This window comes from Podarcis erhardii, assembly GCF_964252035.2.
Source record: "Podarcis erhardii genome assembly, chromosome: 7".
Taxonomy (NCBI): Eukaryota; Metazoa; Chordata; class Lepidosauria; order Squamata; family Lacertidae; genus Podarcis; species Podarcis erhardii.
The window spans coordinates 22,612,383-22,629,536 of NC_138511.1; the positions used below are offsets into that span (position 1 = coordinate 22,612,383).

The 17,154-nt window shown below is 42.4% G+C and overlaps 1 protein-coding gene across 3 annotated transcripts in view; it reads right to left on the reverse strand.

Moving 5' to 3' along the window:
* Positions 1–17,154, reverse strand: part of CFAP74 (cilia and flagella associated protein 74) — a 79,121-nt gene that overhangs the window by 32,959 nt on the left and 29,008 nt on the right. For all 3 annotated transcript variants that reach the window (XM_081870717.1, XM_081870716.1, XM_081870718.1), the window contains exons 14-20: positions 16,816–16,934; positions 14,140–14,206; positions 12,053–12,142; positions 6,747–6,938; positions 3,849–3,993; positions 998–1,119; positions 178–300 (exon numbers count right to left, since the gene is read on the reverse strand). In XM_081870717.1, the coding sequence (XP_081726843.1) occupies positions 178–300; positions 998–1,119; positions 3,849–3,993; positions 6,747–6,938; positions 12,053–12,142; positions 14,140–14,206; positions 16,816–16,934 (858 nt within the window). The remainder of the gene's footprint in view (positions 1–177; positions 301–997; positions 1,120–3,848; positions 3,994–6,746; positions 6,939–12,052; positions 12,143–14,139; positions 14,207–16,815; positions 16,935–17,154) is intronic.

The window sequence follows — 17,154 nt, forward strand, 5'->3', positions numbered from 1 at the left end:
AATACTTTTTGTTTGCCTAGTGTGTGTCTGGCGAAACCCACCATGGGAATGTGGACTCAGGAAAGTTCCCCATGAGAAAATGTGGCCCTTATGCTGAAAAGCCCTCCATCCATTCCACAGCACATCCTAGCACCAGCACAAAAAGCAAACATAAGACTCAGAGCAATAACTACTCACTGGTTTGCAGTCTGGGTTGTCAAAGGTAATCTTGAAATCAGCCTGCACAGCCCCAGGAACTGCTGGGGTGAACATAATCTGAAGTTTGACAGAGCTGAAGGGTCCGATATCACCTTCAGAAACCTGGATAATAAGCAAAAATGAAGAGTAACGACAGCTCAACTTTCTAAAAATGGTTTGTGGTTATTGCTTACTTTCACTTCCTTTTTATTTTCACTCTGCATCTTTTCTCATCCATGTTTAAGTTGCATACACACCATACCTTTAAAGCATATTTCCCACTTTCCCAAAGAATCCTAGGAACGCTAGTTTACCCCCACAGAGCAACAATTCCCAGTACCCTTTACAAGCTACCATTTCCAGGGTTCTTGGGGGGGGGGTAAACACTCTCCCTAGTGAAATGTGTCTGTCTCCATCATTATTAAGCTTCAGGAGGAATTTGGCTGAAGGACATGGTTTCTGGCATCCCCAAGATCACTGGATATAAGAATGTATTTTGACTGTAACTGCTTTTAAAATGTTTTTCCTTGGTCAAGTTGTTGAGATAACCTTTCTTATTGTGAGCTGCTTATTGGCACAGTCCACTATGGGAAAGTGCCACTAAAATAAAAAAAAACTACATGAAGATATCTCATCTAGGGTATTGGAGAGCCTTTACATTCACCAATAAGCTCACAGGGTTATATCTCATGTTAGTCCAACCCAGAGTAGACTCACTGAAATTAACAGGTGTGACTAATTAGGTACATTAATTCAAATTGGTCTACTCTGGGTAGGACTTTGTTAAGCTACAACTACAGTTTCTCTTTCAATTCATTACCTTGCCCACTGTGATCTCAAGTACTTCTTCCCTAGACTGCTGTCCCGGAGGTCTCTCAGCTGAAGAGGCTTGTAGGCTTTCCGCAATGATGTCCGTGTCAGAAGCCAGATTATCAAGTTGCTCTAAAAGGTAGACAAATGAGGAAACCCTGTAATATTATTAACCATATTTATTTATTTATTTGTCTCCACCTCCTGCCTCTAAAATCGAACTCAAAGTGGTTTGTTAAAATCAGACATTGAAAATAATTGGAAAAACAAGGGGGGAAACAAAAACCCTGAACTGTTCACCAATAACATTATATAATATGCAGATCCAACTCAACCCCAACTCACGAAAAGAATAGCAGAAAATGAAGATCCAAATGCCTGGGAGAAAAAGAGTGCTTTTGCCTGCTACCTAAAACAGATGGTGCCAGCTGTGCCTCCCTAGAGGGAAAATTGCACTAACGGGAGCAACCACTGAGAAGGGGTACACGAGAATGGCCTCAAAAGACAAAAGCAGTGTCAGGGTTGGTTCAGAGTTGGAGAACCTGTGGTTTTCTTGATGCTGTTGGACTACAACTCCCATCATCCTTATGTTCCTGGTCGGGGTTGGGGTTCTGCATGCCTCTTATATAGCATGTGTGGTCCCCCAGATACTGCTAGACTAAAACTCCCACCATCCCTATTAGCCATTTGTGGCAGCAGCTGGTGGGAGTTGGAGTTGAACATCTGATGGGCCATAGGTTCCTCAACCACTGCTATAAAACAAAACATGACTCTTCAGACAATGATACTAGAACCAACAGCCTCCTAAACTCTGCAAAATTATCTAAAGCATGTTTGCTCCTTCTTGGTGTTTTATACAGGAAGTTGATGGGATGAGTGATTTCTCTTGGCTATCATAGAATACTCCAGCTGTTCCTTTCTGACTTCTAGAAACTGCTTCCAAAGGGCTGGTGCTGCAACACCAAAAGCTCCCATGTGTACAAAAAACATAGTTGCAGCGATCTAAGGGGCAAGGAGGTCCCTTTGGCAACCTGTCCCAAGTCATGTAGGGCTGACATCAAAATGCTGCGCTGTCTTTGGTAGCGTATTGGCCACCAGTGAAGCCCTCTCAGTAGAGGTGTTATATGGTATTTGCAGAATGTCTCAGTTAACATTCTAGCATTCATGAACAAAAAATGAGAGTGAGCTATTGGGATAGGTGACAGTTACTGTCCCCCCCCCCCCCCCGCATTGCTTTCAGCACCGCAAGAGTTATGAGAGATAGTGAGGAAATGAAAAATATATTATAAAGGTGTGAAAGTACTGCTTGTCTTCTCCGGGCCTGCAAATGGATTGGGACCAAAGGGTGAAAGCAGGGGAGGTAAGGGTGGCAAGAAACTGCAGAGGCAGATGTGAAATATATTCGGAGTCGAGAGTGGATTTCATGCTCTTTATTCAGCTCATAGTGGTGAGGAGGAGGAATGGAAGTTCCCCCAGAATGCCTGCTTTATATATATTATTTACACAATGAGCCCCACGTGATTGCCTAATTCCGGGATTCACCTGTAGGCTAATCAGGTTGCGGATTCACTTCCATCTGGAGCTGCATTGGGTGGCTCCTGTGGACCAATCAGACTGCTGCCTTTTGGATCCTATTCAACTCAGTACATAACAAGATGATTCTAGTCAGAATTGGGCATTCTAATACAGCTGTGTCCAGGACCCTGATGGTCACTGGAGACTGATTCATTAGGGTGGATGGGGCACTGCCCTGCCAATCACAGTCTGCCCTCAGCCAGGCCCCACGTGCCTGCCTTCTTAAAGCCAGTCCATGGGAGTGGCATTGTCCATCACCTTCCTTCCTCTTAGTCTCACAGTTTTCCCCTAGGGAATTCAGCTGGGAGGAGGCCAAGGATACAATTGGAATTATTACTTGGCTCTGCCTGTCATTGGTCTTTGCTGTGTCTGTGATTGGATATGGCTCTGCCTACTGTTGGGTCTCCCTGCCTTCTGCCCTACCAGTCCCAACAGGCACCAGCTGCCACTGCTGTACTGCACTGGCAACTTGTTTTAGCTGTACAGTTCAAAGCCCACAGGCTAGAGTTTTGTTGAAAAGCAGCACAGCAGGGCAACTGTGGCACAGGCAGCATTTGATAAGGACAAAAAATGGGGGAGCAAATATTTCCAAACTGAATGGCTTTATTTTCTCCAAAATAAATAAACTTGATGACGCTTTTGAAACATTTAAAAGCTGGGGAGAGAAACTTACGCAATTTATCGTTGTGTCACTTTGTTCATAAAATTGCAGGTTGTAAAAATAAACTTGTCACATGGTTCTCGCTTTTTGAGAGGTGGGTGTTTCAGATAATTTCAAGGAGAACAATGATAAGGATTCTGTATCCGTGGGAAGAAATCCTTGGAGGTTTTGTACTTGAGGGGAAACTGCCATTGCCTGCTCAGGACAGGGTTGCAGGAATACGCACCTTGAGGTGCTCCTGGATAATTCTTTGTCATTAGAGGACCAAGTGACCCCAGAAGGTTGGGAATGCTGTCCTTGGGCTGAAAAGGATTCCCCACTACTGTTTTAGGCCCTTTTCCAAGCTATCATTCTCTCTCCTTGCAGGTCCATGAAGATGGGGGGGAGGGGATCCAAAATCCATAGTAGGGTAATAATGTTATTAGGCAGCTAACCCAAATGTCACAAAATGGCGAGCATGATTTTGATTTCTTCAGAACTCTTGAACAAGCCAAGTTTTGAAGGAAGCTTTTTAAAAACAAAAACAAACCAGGCACAAATAGTATCTGCAAGAGATATTTTTCTACTTCTACTTTTACTTACACTCTTGGAATTTACCTTAAATCACTTAAACCAGAAACCTTACCAAAATTGTCAGGCAGAGGGGTGTGGTGAATAACCTCTTCAGAGCGGTTAAGAGAAACAGTTTCCTTGTCACCAGTGAAGCGCCCCATACTAAAGTTGCTGTCTTTCTTATTCCCAGTTGTTGTTTCGACCACAGGGGCACAAACCTAATTGGGAGATAGACAAAAAGCTCTCGGGTTTACGAATTCCAATTATTTTCAGATGGACTAAGATTTGATTTGATTTATCGTATTTATATCCTGCTTTTCATTCAGATAAATCTCAAAGCCGCTTACAAACAATAAATAACAGTAACATAATAGAACATCACAAATACAACATAAATCAAATAAAAATAATGAACAAATGATCAGTAAGCTTTATGGTTGAGTAGGGATTTGAACCCTGGTCTCACCAGCTTCTAGTCTGACTCTCTAACCATTACACCACACTGACTCCCAACACAGTATCTGATCAGTCTGGCCTCCATATAGGGCTATTTCCTGGACAGCTACTCAGCCTTTTGATTCTGAAGGGAAAAAACTATCAGTAGCCACAGAACAGGACCATCCACATAAGAACACCAGAAAAACCTGCTTGATCAGGTGGCCAGTGACTCATCTAGTCCAACATCCTGTTCTCACACTGGCCAAGCAGACATCTTATGGCAGGAGTGGCCAACTCCCCAGAGACTGCGATCTACTCACAGTTAAAGACTGGCAGTGATCTACCCCCTTTTTGATCTACCACAGACATCCAATGAAGTTACCTGTTGGACATGCCTGTCTTATGGAAAATATGCAAGCAGGACTTGAGCACAGCAGCACTTTCCCCACTTGCGATTCCCAGAGACAGGCTGCCTCTAACAGAGGGGAGTGGTACACAGTCATCATTATAAGGGTTGAAAAATAGATAAGAGATAAGTTAAGAGATAATATAGACAAGAGATAGATAACAGATAAGCAAGGAAAATGATAGTATAAAAGATAAGTGATAAGAATATATAAGAGAGATGAGAGATAAGAGGTATGTAAGCTATATATGATAGAAGATGAGATATAAGAGATAAGAGGCAGGTATGTAAAGAGGCAGGCAGGTGGGGACTGGCTGACGAAGACTGAGCTTGGTAGGGCGGACTCCACAGAGTACAGTGGTGCCCCGCAAGACGAACGCCTCACAAGACGGAAAACCCGCTAGACGAAAGGGTTTTCCGTTTTGGAGGCGCTTCGCAAAACGAATTTCCCTATGGGCTTGCTTCGCAAGACGAAAATGTCTTGCGAGTTCCTGCAGGGTTTTTTCCCTTTTTTCCCCCTTTTCCTAAGCCGCTAAGCCGCTTATCAGCTGATCCGCTGATAAGCCACTTAACAGCTGATCGCTAAAAGCCGCTAAACCGCTAATAGCGCTAATCCGCTAAGCCGTCAATGGGCTTGCTTCGCAAGACGAAAAAACCGCTAGACGAAGAGAATCGCGGAACGGATTCTTTTCGTCTTGCGAGGCACCACTGTATATGAAAGGAAATGTCAGTGCTATATAAAACCTTGCCTTTTGTATCATCAGTTCCAGGGCCATTTCCCCTGAAACACTGCACCATATATTGCATAAAACCAGGGTATTTTTTGGAGGGGAGGGGGGAGACAAATACTCTTGAACAACATAATAGCCAGGAAACTCAGGAGGAATATATGGTCAACGAGCAGAAGCAGCCACTGACCTCAGTGTTGCTGCCATACTAGAGTAAAGTAAACTGCCCTAATCTCTGAATGGCACAAATGGGGAACGTAGGAGTCTCAGTTTAGAGAAATTTTTCATTTGTTCCAAAATGAAAGAGAGCTCATAGTGCTCATAATGATCAAGGGGCTTGATGTTTATGGTTGTGGTAACTGCCTGCTCTCTGCTCCATTTAAGTTAGTCATCAAAGCGTTCACTGGCTTATCCCAAAAAAGGTTCCTGGGAAAAACACACACCTTGATTCGATAAAACAGTAACAAACAAGGCATGTGCAGTTTGGGACAGAGAAATTTGTTCATTTCAGTTTCTCATTTTTGCAATTCAGTTCAGCTGCCCCCATTTCCTGAGTGTGCTATTTTTTTTTTAAAGTTCGCACAAAGTTTGTATGCATTTGCTACATACAAGCAATTTTTGCAGACCAATTCCCTCAACATAATGTGGTTTTGTACATCATTTTCCATAATATGAGCATTTTTGTGCTTTTTTGTAAACATTTTTTGGTTGGGCGGATGCACCAAAAATTGAAAGCAGTGCAAATTTTCAAGCGATAACTGCATTTCACTTTGATGAATGGTTCAGGAAGTTTGGTGTGTTTCTATTAAAATGCAAACAAAATATGTTTCTCCTCTATCCCTATATTCAGTCTGTACCCCACCCCATCCCACAAGAAATCTTATCAGAATGCTTTCTTTCTTTCCTTAATAGTCTTGCCTGAAAAGCAATCATTAATTTTGCTTTAAGTTTTCATATTTCTAGTAGCAACTTTAGGCTGGGGAGAAATAACATCACTGGGCTAGACTCTTGGATCCTATTAGGAAGCCAATCCAGAGCAAAAGGAATAGAGAAGAAACTCTGAATTGCAAACTCATCAGGAAAGGATTCCTGCTTCCAAGCAGGCTTAAGGGAAATGACAATCAGATCTCTCTGGGAAAGGAGCACCTATCAATGACTAGTTACAGATAGGTAGCCGTGTTGGTCTGCCATAGTCAAAACAAAACAAATTCCTTCCAGTAGCACCTTAAAGACCACCTAAGTCAGTTCTTGGTATGAGCTTTCGTGTGCATGTTATCTGAAGTGTTATCTGAAGAAGTGTGCATGCACACGAAAGCTCATACCAAGAACTGACTATCAATGACTAGTTTGAGATATGCCGATCTATGTCGCTTAGAGCTCTCAACTGAGGAAGGCTTACAAAGACTGTTTTGTCGATGGAAGGTGGTGCAGTCACAGTATGTTGCACCATTGCAGTGTGTGTAGTGTCAGCTGCTTTGCGGAGCTGGAATCTTGTTCCCAAGGCGCCACAGTTCGTCAAGGTGATGGTCCGTGAAATTGTCTCTCCCACCACATGAGTGCCAAAGTCAATGAGCTCTTTATCTAGTGCCAGCTGAAAAGAGAGGGAGAGAGGGAGGAAACATAATTACTACTGTCCTAGATAGGCAGTAATGTCAGTTAAATGAACGGCTACCATTTCAAGCACAAGACCTTAAAATCCTTATTGCCGCTTCAAAAGGCAATGTCACAGTGGGATCTTTTCCCCTTGACTGTTGCATGGAAGCTGCAGCAGATTTATAAATCAATGATTTTTATATTATTTTTTTACAACAAGAAAAATGAAATCAAATTATAAAGAATGTAAATCATTTAAAAAACACCCATCTAAATACTACAGATTGCACTCAGTGTTCATCCTACTCAGAGCCAGGATTAAGGCCCATTAAATTCAGCGAGTCTACTCTGAGAAGGACTTACAAGGATACAACCCAACATCTCTCATATACAATTGGGTTAATACTAAATCTTGATAAAAGCACAAGTCAATGTTTAATCTCTAAATTAAATCAATGCTTCTACTAGGTACATCAAGTTAGAGGAGGCTTTTCTATGTAAATGAAAAACTCACCGAATCATTTATCAAATATGAATATTAACACTCTATCACCCACTGAGGTTACAGGACCCCTCTAGTATGATGAACCCATCCTGCACTAATTACTTCTACATTCCACAACTGTACATTCATACAAATGTTTCTATCCATTTGGTGAGTATAGGACAGAATATTACAGCCCCTTCCACGGTACAGTAAAGATAATGCTTTTTTATCAACTTTGTATTTGGATATCAGGTCCGCTACTTGTCCCCAATACTTCATCCTCCGAGCTGCTGCCTCAGTGATACGCCTTCTGGGATGGGGCATTAACTATATTCATAATTCAGCTATTTTAGTATTTAGGCATGTTTGTTGTGCTGCTCAGTTTTGACATTTAGTGACAAATAAGAGATCCAGCTAACCAATTTATTAAGCAATTCATTTCCTGCCAATTTGCTGCTAAGTCAGGGGGCACATTTCTAAACTTGGCAATGCTGATTGCCATGGAGAGCCAGCAAGAAGTGATTCTCGCCCAAGCGTTGAATACTTGTCATGGTTTATTTGATGGGAAAGAAATTATTTATGAAACATCCCTGATAAGGGAAACACACACACACACACACACACACACACACACACACACCCCACAAAATCCTAAATGCATAAGGAGAGCCCTGCTGGATTAGGACAACCCTTTTCTCACAGTGGCCATTTGCTAACATTGTCCTCCGAGATGGCTGTCTAACTGCAAACTCTTGAATAGTCCTGAGGTCCTTCTGTGGTCAGAAAGTAGCACAGAACACATTTACACTGGAATACACATCAGACTGATCCTATTAACTTGAGACCTTGGGTGCAGTGATGCACTAACAGGCTTGTCTTTGGGACAGAGGTCCACTCAGCAAAACTAGTAGGAAGGCTCAGAATTGAGGCGTGTTTGCGGAAGGAACAAGCAGCAATGCACTACATAGACTCAGCCTAACCTACCTCACAGGGTTGTTACAGAGATTAAAATGGAGCGGAGTAGAAACATGTGCACCACTTTGAGCTCCTTGCCCCTTTGCTGGTTTCCCACAATTTGCCTTTGAAGAATTAAAATGCTGCTACCTTGCAATGCCTTGATAGCAAACACATGTCGTGGAACTAATCATGTCCTTGGTTGTACAAGGAGCTTGTTTAAGCATCTATGTTTAATAAGAGCGACTGTCCTTGATGGAACTGTGCGTCCGATGCCTAAAAATAATGCGTTGACGTCTTTTCCCCTCGAATAGCTGGCTTGATAAAATTCTCGAAAGGCTCCCAACAATGTATCAGCAATAAATAAATAAACAAACAAAAGGTTCATAAACTTTTATTGCAAGCTGTTGGTTAGATTTCAAGATGCTGTTGTTTTCCACTGCACAGCTAATTTTAGGAACAAATTCTCTGAAGTTGTTGTCTTTGAGCATTATACTCGAGTGCACTTTTAAATGGAACCACCTACATGTGTTTTTGCAGCACTGGCACCTGTAGTCTTAAAAAGAAAAAACACTATAGCAATACATATTATTTAAAATTTAAAACAGAGAACTTCTGTGTGTTTGGGACCACCCTGTTCTCTGCAGTTTTTCTGAGGCTTTCCTCCAAGTGGTGCTATGCAAAGCAGGTCCCTTTCAGTAATGGCACCAATTGTGTGGAATGACAGGTTTTACAACATACTCCTTTCACTGCCAGGTCAAGAGTGGTTTTCCCTGCTCTAAAGGCTTTAAAGTCAATTCTTTTCAGGCCCTTTTCAAGGAAGACAGGTTGAATGTGAGCGGAGGAAGACTCGAGTCAAATGAAGTCAAACACTGGTGAGGACTCATCATTGAGCCAACCTAGTGGCAGTGAAGGCAGAAAAGAAGGCATACTCTGCTGCCTCCATTGCATCCTCGCTGTGCTGTTCAGCAGAGCTTTTCCAGGTAGTGCGGGTCCTTTTAAAGTCTGGCCCAAAGGAGGTGACAAAACCAACAGTAGTTTGCTGTGACTTGTTTGCTAAGCATTTTGAGGATAAAATCAATTGCATCTGCTTGGACCTTGACTCCACTCTTAAAGCAGATAGTCTAGTCATGTTGGATGAAGTTAAACAATACGGCTTGAGGATGCGGACAAGGTGCTTGGATTGGTCAGAGCAACCACTTGCGCTCTGGACCATTGCCCCTCTTGGTTGATAAAACTAGCAGGGAAGGGACAGCCAGATGGATGAAGGAGGTGATTAATGCCTTCTAGCAAGAGCGGGTGATACCTGCCTGCTTGAAGGAGGCAGTGGTAAAAGCACTCTTCAGGAAACCCTCCCTGGATTCAGAAAACCTAAGCACCTTTTTTTCCCGTGTATAAGACTAGGTTTTTTCCCTTTAAAATGTCAAAAATTAGGGGGCGTCTTATACACGGGGCCATCTCCCCCCATTTTCTTAAATCTGAGTCCCCCAAAACAGGGGGCATCTTATACATGGGAGCCTCATATAGACGGAAAAATACGGTAATTACCAGCCAGTTGCCAGTCTCTCCTTCTTGGGCAAGGTTCTTGAGCGGTTAAGTCTGATTAGTGAGGGGTTAATGCCATAGAGTAAGCTGTCCTGCCAGGCCTCTGTCTACTTGAGAAGCTCAGAACCTAAAGAGGTATGAGCTGGTTGCTCCAAGCTCTGACAATATGGCTCTAACAAGCCTCTCTTGAGTCCATGTACCAATAATTTAAGAACTTTCACCACTGTAACTAAGCCAGGTTTTAATGCCTGTGCAACTTTTTCTTTATGGAAAAAGCACATGAATCTGACCTTTGAAGAGTTCATAAGCAGAACATTTTTAAAACGTGTGACCTTTCCCTATGCTAGTGGAAGAGGGGAACTTTGGTAGGAACTGAGAAGAGCATATTTTAAAGGTCTAACAGCCTACATTTCCATGCTTTCCTATGTTTCATATTTTGTGATTTTAAATATCTGCTGGGGTTTTCTCACTAAAGAGTACTTGCCCCAAACCTGGATCTTGGCATCGAGGAAATTCTCCTTTTATGCTCCCCCCCCCCTTGCCACCAACACTTGCTTCAACAGAGGTGGTGATGAACTGAGGCCTTCTGAGCTTCTGTCTCCTGTCCACCTCTCCTATGCTCCACCCTCTTTGTTGGAGAACTAGAGACTCTTAAAGAGCCAAACCTATCAGCTGAAAATGGGCACTTCTCTGATACTCCATGGTCTCCCACTTGGAACACTCTCCATACCAACAGACTGGTGTGTGTAGGAGTGCCAAGGCTCCTCTCATTGTAGCTATGGAGACAACAGCTGTTCCCGCTTTGGAGTGCTGCTATGCTGACCTGATTAGAGTTACAAGGCAGCAGCTTACTTAAAGGAAGCTAATAAGGGGAGGGGGTGGAGCCAAGCATTCTGGAATGCAAGCCTCAGACTTCAGGAAATCACACCAGGAGACGGTGGGCAACTGGTGGGCAGCCCCCGGACAGAGCAGCCCAAGTGTTCCAGTGGCCACTTCATCCCCTCCTGAAGCTCAGCGACGGTGGTGCTCTACAACCCTGTGGTCACCACCAGCTCAGCCACAGCCAGGGCTTGGGACTGGTCTAATTCTTCTTAAGGCCAGATATATCTCTTCCCTACTTAAGTTGGGACGTGGGTGGCGCTGTGGGTTAAACCACAGACCCTAGGCCTTGCCGATCAGAAGGTCGGCGGTTCAAATCCCTGCAACAGGGTGAGCTCCAGTTGCTTGGTCCCAGCTCCTGCCAACCTAGCAGTTCGAAAGCACGTCAAAGTGCAAGTAGATAAATAGGTCCTGCTCCGGTGGGAAGGTAAACGGCATTTCCGTGTGCTGTTCTGGTTCGCCAGAAGCGGCTTAGTCATGCTGGCCACATGACCCGAAAGCTGGACGCCAGCCCCCTCGGCCAGTAAAGCGAGATGAGCACCGCAACCCCAGAGTTAGATGAAATTTTGAATTCTTGCACCAAGGAAACAACTTGCTCCAATAAAGCTTAACAGCAGATTGAGCCTTTTTAAGACTATGCCCCCACACTACCTTTCCTGGGCTCTGCCCCCCACTTTGTGGATAACTTTAGGTTCTTAGTGGGCCAGCCCTCTGGTTGGAAGATGGGCACCCCTCCTCTGTCCCAAAACCTCTTGCTTGTTGTGCTTCCTGCACCTCAGGACAGGGTCCTGTGAGGGGACATTCAGCTCCTCAGAGGAAGGTGCCAATGAATGAACTGCCTCTGCCAGTCTTCACTCTGGTTCCGCCTACTGTTGGCTGTCTTCTGCCCCAACAGTACCAGTAGCTACCAACCTTTGCTGCAACTGGATAATGAATTTAAGGTACTTGGAACACCTGTGAAGTGCTATACAGAATGTTAAGCATTGCTTTTACTACTTCAGCATGTTATAACTGTGCACAACAGGCAGGTCACAAGTGACTTGGGTTGCAGTTCCACAGAAAAGTAATCAAAACACATGCAGAAATTGTGTTTACTCTAGAATAAATGGTGTGTGGATTTGGTGCATTAAAAAGGAGAGAATGCAATCAGTTTCCCTCCCTCTACTTGCTAATATATTTACTTTCATTCCTATTTCCTGAAACAGGGCTGTCTCATCCAAAGATACAAGGATAGGTATTGGACTCACCACACACTTCTTGGTTGAACACTTGAGTGGGATTGAGAAGGAGCCAATCTGAGATAAAAATGTGACTTCTCCTTCAAGATCCTGGTTTATCTAAAAAGGAAACAAAAATTGCTCTTCAGAATCTAGTTCTACCTGTCAGTAAATTAAGCATTGCTTTAGACTATTTAAGGAGTTAATAAAAAGTGTGCAACATTTTGCAGGATAACAGCAAGTATTACAGTCTTTCCATATATAGCCCTAGCTCTGGAATTAAGGCAGATTCACCCAGCACTATTACTGTGATTTTTTTTTAAAAAAACCAGTCCTATTTGCATAAGCTTTTAACCATAATTAGTATCAACTGTCCACCAGCACTTCTTATTGGCAACTGTGCTATTAATTACTTACACACTGTTTAATTGGGCTGTTTTTTTAAAATTGCTATTACTTCATACTGTTTTATATCTATTATGCAAGTCAATTTGAAAGCTGAATTAGTGGGTATACAACCATGATGAAGAACTTCAGGCCTGGAGGCAGAATGTGGTCCTTCAAGCCTCCCTAACTGGCCCTCAAAAGTCTCACCTAGCCACACACCCTTTCCCCGGGCAACACCCCCTCTCTGGCCCTGCTTCATGCCCCCTAGTGCTTTTGCCTAGCTGGTACGTGATTTGCTCCTTGCTTGGTTTTAAATAAAAACACTGAAGGTCAAACTAGACTCACATTTAAACTCTTATCATCCCACAGTAGCCCTGATTGAATCATTGCTGTTTGCATTACACCAATGGAAACTTTTCCCGCCAATGGAAGTTTTTCGTCCAAGGCAAATTGCAGGCATGCCGCCCCTGTCCCACCCAGGTTGGAACATCTGCTTAAACAAAAGGGTTAAAGCCCCCTAACTTCTGTGTGAGGGTTCTAATCCCAAACAAGACTCCTACATCTGCTAATCTGTGTAGTATTGTGGGTACATCCAATAGGTGTGCATGGGACAGTAGGGCATGTAACATTGTGAATGGGCACGGCCACTGGTGGTTGGCTAAGGCTGAAAGTCTAGCCACCCCTGCCTTAGGTGTCTATTAAAGCGAACAGGAGGAAGCATTTGCTCTTGTAGACTGTCACCAGCCAGAAAGCATTTCAGCAAGTCCATGGTCCCTCTTTAGATGTATTTATGGGAAGGACTGCACTTCAGTGGTACAGGAGCTGCTTTGCATGCAGTAAGTTTCAGGTTCAGTCTTTTGCCCCCCCCCCCCCATTTTTAAAAATATCACTTTTTATTTGCTAACTAAACAGCAGAAAAAGAAGAAATAATTTTAAAAATAAACTCCATTGCCAGCTGACATTAGTAACAATATTCCATCAATCCTGATTTAAATGTATGAATATAGGTTGCTTGTAAAAGTATCTGAACGAAACAGATGATTACGAACCACACAATCAAATGTAGAATGTTGAGATCTTCAAATCACTGGTGGGTGTTTCTCCTTCCAACCTTACAGGATTCTCAGAACTGTTGTCCATCTGTTAGTCCCCACTCCACAAGAATATCATTTAAGAGCTTGTGAACATTCACAAATGTCAAGGATTTATCCAAGACAACATTGATGTGAGCAGTAATTTCTGATCAGAACGAAAACTCTGCAGCAATTTCAGTGCTCCATCAGCAACACTCGTCTGAACTGTCTGAATTCCTTCCTATGGAGGTGCTGTGGAGTCCAGTATGCCCCAAACATAAACCTTTGTTGGCTCAATCTCCATTTTAAATCTAAAGAAATGCTGCACACCAATGATAAAGCAACATTCCATTGATTTACCTTGCAGTACCTGGAACCCTGAAGGGCTACAGTCATTCAGAGTGGCCAACACTGGGGCAGAAAAATACTCTGCCCTGGGGGGGAAACAGCTTTCTACACTCCTAATTTTTCCTCAGTTCAAGAAGGAAGCATTTCAAAATGTCAGCTCTCTATGACTGGTACAGTTATAAAACAGAATGATGGAATTTCACGGTTTGCAAAAAGCAGATCAACCTTGTGTGACTCTTCACTTAATCCTTTTGCTATCATGAAATTTGCAAATGCCATTTAATCAGGATGACTGCATGGCACGCCTACCATAGGTTTAAAGGTCACCCCTACTTCGCAAGACATTCCAGAAGACATTGGGCCTGGAGGATCAAAGCTGTAGTGGGAAATGAAAGACAGAATTAGATGACCATTTGAATGAGTTATTTGTGCTGTTCTTGTAACAGCAGCAAGCAAAATATGTGACTAAAATCATTTTAATCAATCAAGGTTTTTTTGAAATGAATCAGCTGTCATTTTCCAAATTAACTGACAGGTCTTTAAAATTCGCATATATTTTGAAAATTACTGAAACTTCAGTACAGAGGCCTTTCTGAGACCTACTTTAATACATTTGCTCTTTGAGAGATTATTATTCACTGTTCAAAGGGAACAACAGGTTTAATGGTTTCTTTTACAATCCTTATTAAAATAAAAGAGAAATAGTTTTAAAAATAAGTTAGGGACAGGTAAATCTGTCCATTTCAGTTTCTCATTTTTGCACTCTCAAATTCAGTTCCCCATATTTCAACACCTGTTTGCATTTATTTTTAAAATCTCATTAAAATTATCAGTAAATTTCTCCTAATAAAAACATTTTTTCAAAATAACTTTTCCTAATAGAATGTATTTTGCATGCTATTTTCCCTAATATATACATTTTATGCACACTTTACCCTACACACATCACTGGACTGAAGAACTGCTCTGCAATTTTCAAAAGATGTATGTGTTTTACTTCACATCATGGGTGGTTGTTCTCAAAAAAATCCTGGCTACATTCAGATATATTTCTTATCAGTATCAATCTCATATGGATACCTATCTGGCCATCTGGAAGTCTTATATTAATCTATATGCTTAATTTAAGATTCATGAACAGATGAGATGATCACTGTTATTCACGATGTGAACTGATGGTGGTCTATTATATTATTATTAGTAGTATTCTTGATAGTATTTTTATGTATCATTATTATTATGTTTTTTTTCTCTTCTCCTTCTTTAATTTTATTTCATCTTTTTCTTTTTTTCTTCTTAAATTTAAATAAACAAATAAGCAAACCCAAAGCGGTAAGCCAAGTAGAAACCATGGCTACAAATTATGATTTCTTTGGAACAAAACAAACCATAATCCCTGATTCAAGCATAACGCTAAACCAGGGTTCTTTTTTTAGTTTTTCCTGGGGGTTTTTGAGGCAGGGACACAAAGTAGGCAAAACTAGCTTTATACACCATTAACTATGGGTCACATGCAGTGGTGGTATGCAACATACATTGGACTCTTGATTCTATACATTTCAAGTATTTATCATTATTATTGCCCTGAATTTGATATTTGATAATTAACACACTGGTGTAACAGTGCTGTGCACCTTTAGCATAAGAAGAGAGAGCTCTGTCACATGACACATAACCACTGTAACTATTTTTAAGCAAGTGAAGGTAGAGTTTCCTGCTTCCAGGGTGGGTGGGTGGGAATAATCCAGCCTGGCAAGCCAATCCCTGATTGGGACTCTTAAAAGGATGACATGAAAGTAAGATGTCAAGTTGCCATTTGATTTACAGCATAATTTCTGAACACTTGGCTAAAACCGGTCACTGTAATAAGCTGCTAATTTACAGCTTTCAACTTGAGATGAGAGTATTAGAGAGCCCGAGTTCAATCCACACAGATCTTTTCTTTCCAAGAGCCACCCCTAGCAGCAAATCTGCTGCAGCATGTAATCTTTGTCGAGAAGAGGATGTAAAGTCGAAAATGCTACCCACGTGCTTGCTTAATATGTGCCGACACAGGAATAAAGTTGTGCTTTCACCATATGAATTTGCTAATCAACATTATGTTCTTAAGTATCAGGTACCAAAGGAAATAAGCTTCATGAATGGTACCCTGTAAAACAGGAATTGGCAACATGCACCCCATTGTAGTTGGACTGGAACGCCCATCATTCCTGTTCATTGGTCATGTTGGCTGAAATTGATGGTAGTTATAATCCAACCACTTCTGGAGGGTTGCAGCTTCCGCATCCCTGATTAAAATACTATCCTAAACATGTTTGTTCAGAAGTAAATTCTGGGCTTCTTCTGTAGAACAATGCAGGGGGCCCCTGTGTCTCTCCAGGTGTGGCTGGACTCCAACTGCCACCATCCCTGGCCACTGGCCATGCCTGCTGGGAGTTGCAGTTCAGCAACATCTGGGGACCGAAGGTTCCTCACATACAATGACCAGGGACTTGTGGCTCTACAGGTGTTGCTGGACTCTAGCTCCTAGCATATCTGGGCACTGGACATGCTACTAAGGGAGTTGGGTCCCATAACATGTTGGGGAGGAAGGGGCAAAACTTCTTCCATCTCTGTCACAGGAGATGACAAGGGGAAGCTAGGACCCAGGGAACCCACAGATTGTGAGAACCATTGACCAACCATATGGTGTTGGCCTACCACTCCTGAATGCCATTAGCCTTGACTATTGGCCATGCTGATGAGAGATGTGGTTCAGCAACACTTGGAGGACCAAAGGTTCCCCACTTCTGCAGTAGTGGAAAATCCTGTTTCTTTACTACCATTGTCATTTGCTGCATTGCTGGCCTTCAGAAAAGTTAGTAGCGGCTGAAGCATCCGACTGGGAAGCTGTAAGGTCTAACAAGTGCCACTGCTCATTTTCTTTTCCACCTCCCCTGCACCCCCAGTCCCAGAAGAAGCAAAAATCCAACCAAATGTACTTACTGGACTGTGAAAAAATCCTTGAGGTGTTCACTGACTCCCACCAGCTTGCAGTAGTTAATGCTATAGAAAGCATTGATCAAAATCATCTTCTTTTTATAGGTTTTACCAATGTCAAAGTCCTGGAAAGAATTAAAACATGTGGTATTCTAACACACTAAGAGATTTTGTGGTGGATAGAAATGTCATTGACTGTGATTGGCTGAGCTGCCCTCATATCACACAAGAGTCAGGGCAATCAAAAGGCTTTCTTGTTGCCATTGGTTGTGTAGGCATGTATAGGATTGTATTGTTGATTATAAATTGTTATTTTGATTCCAACAGGGATTAATTTGGCAGTGT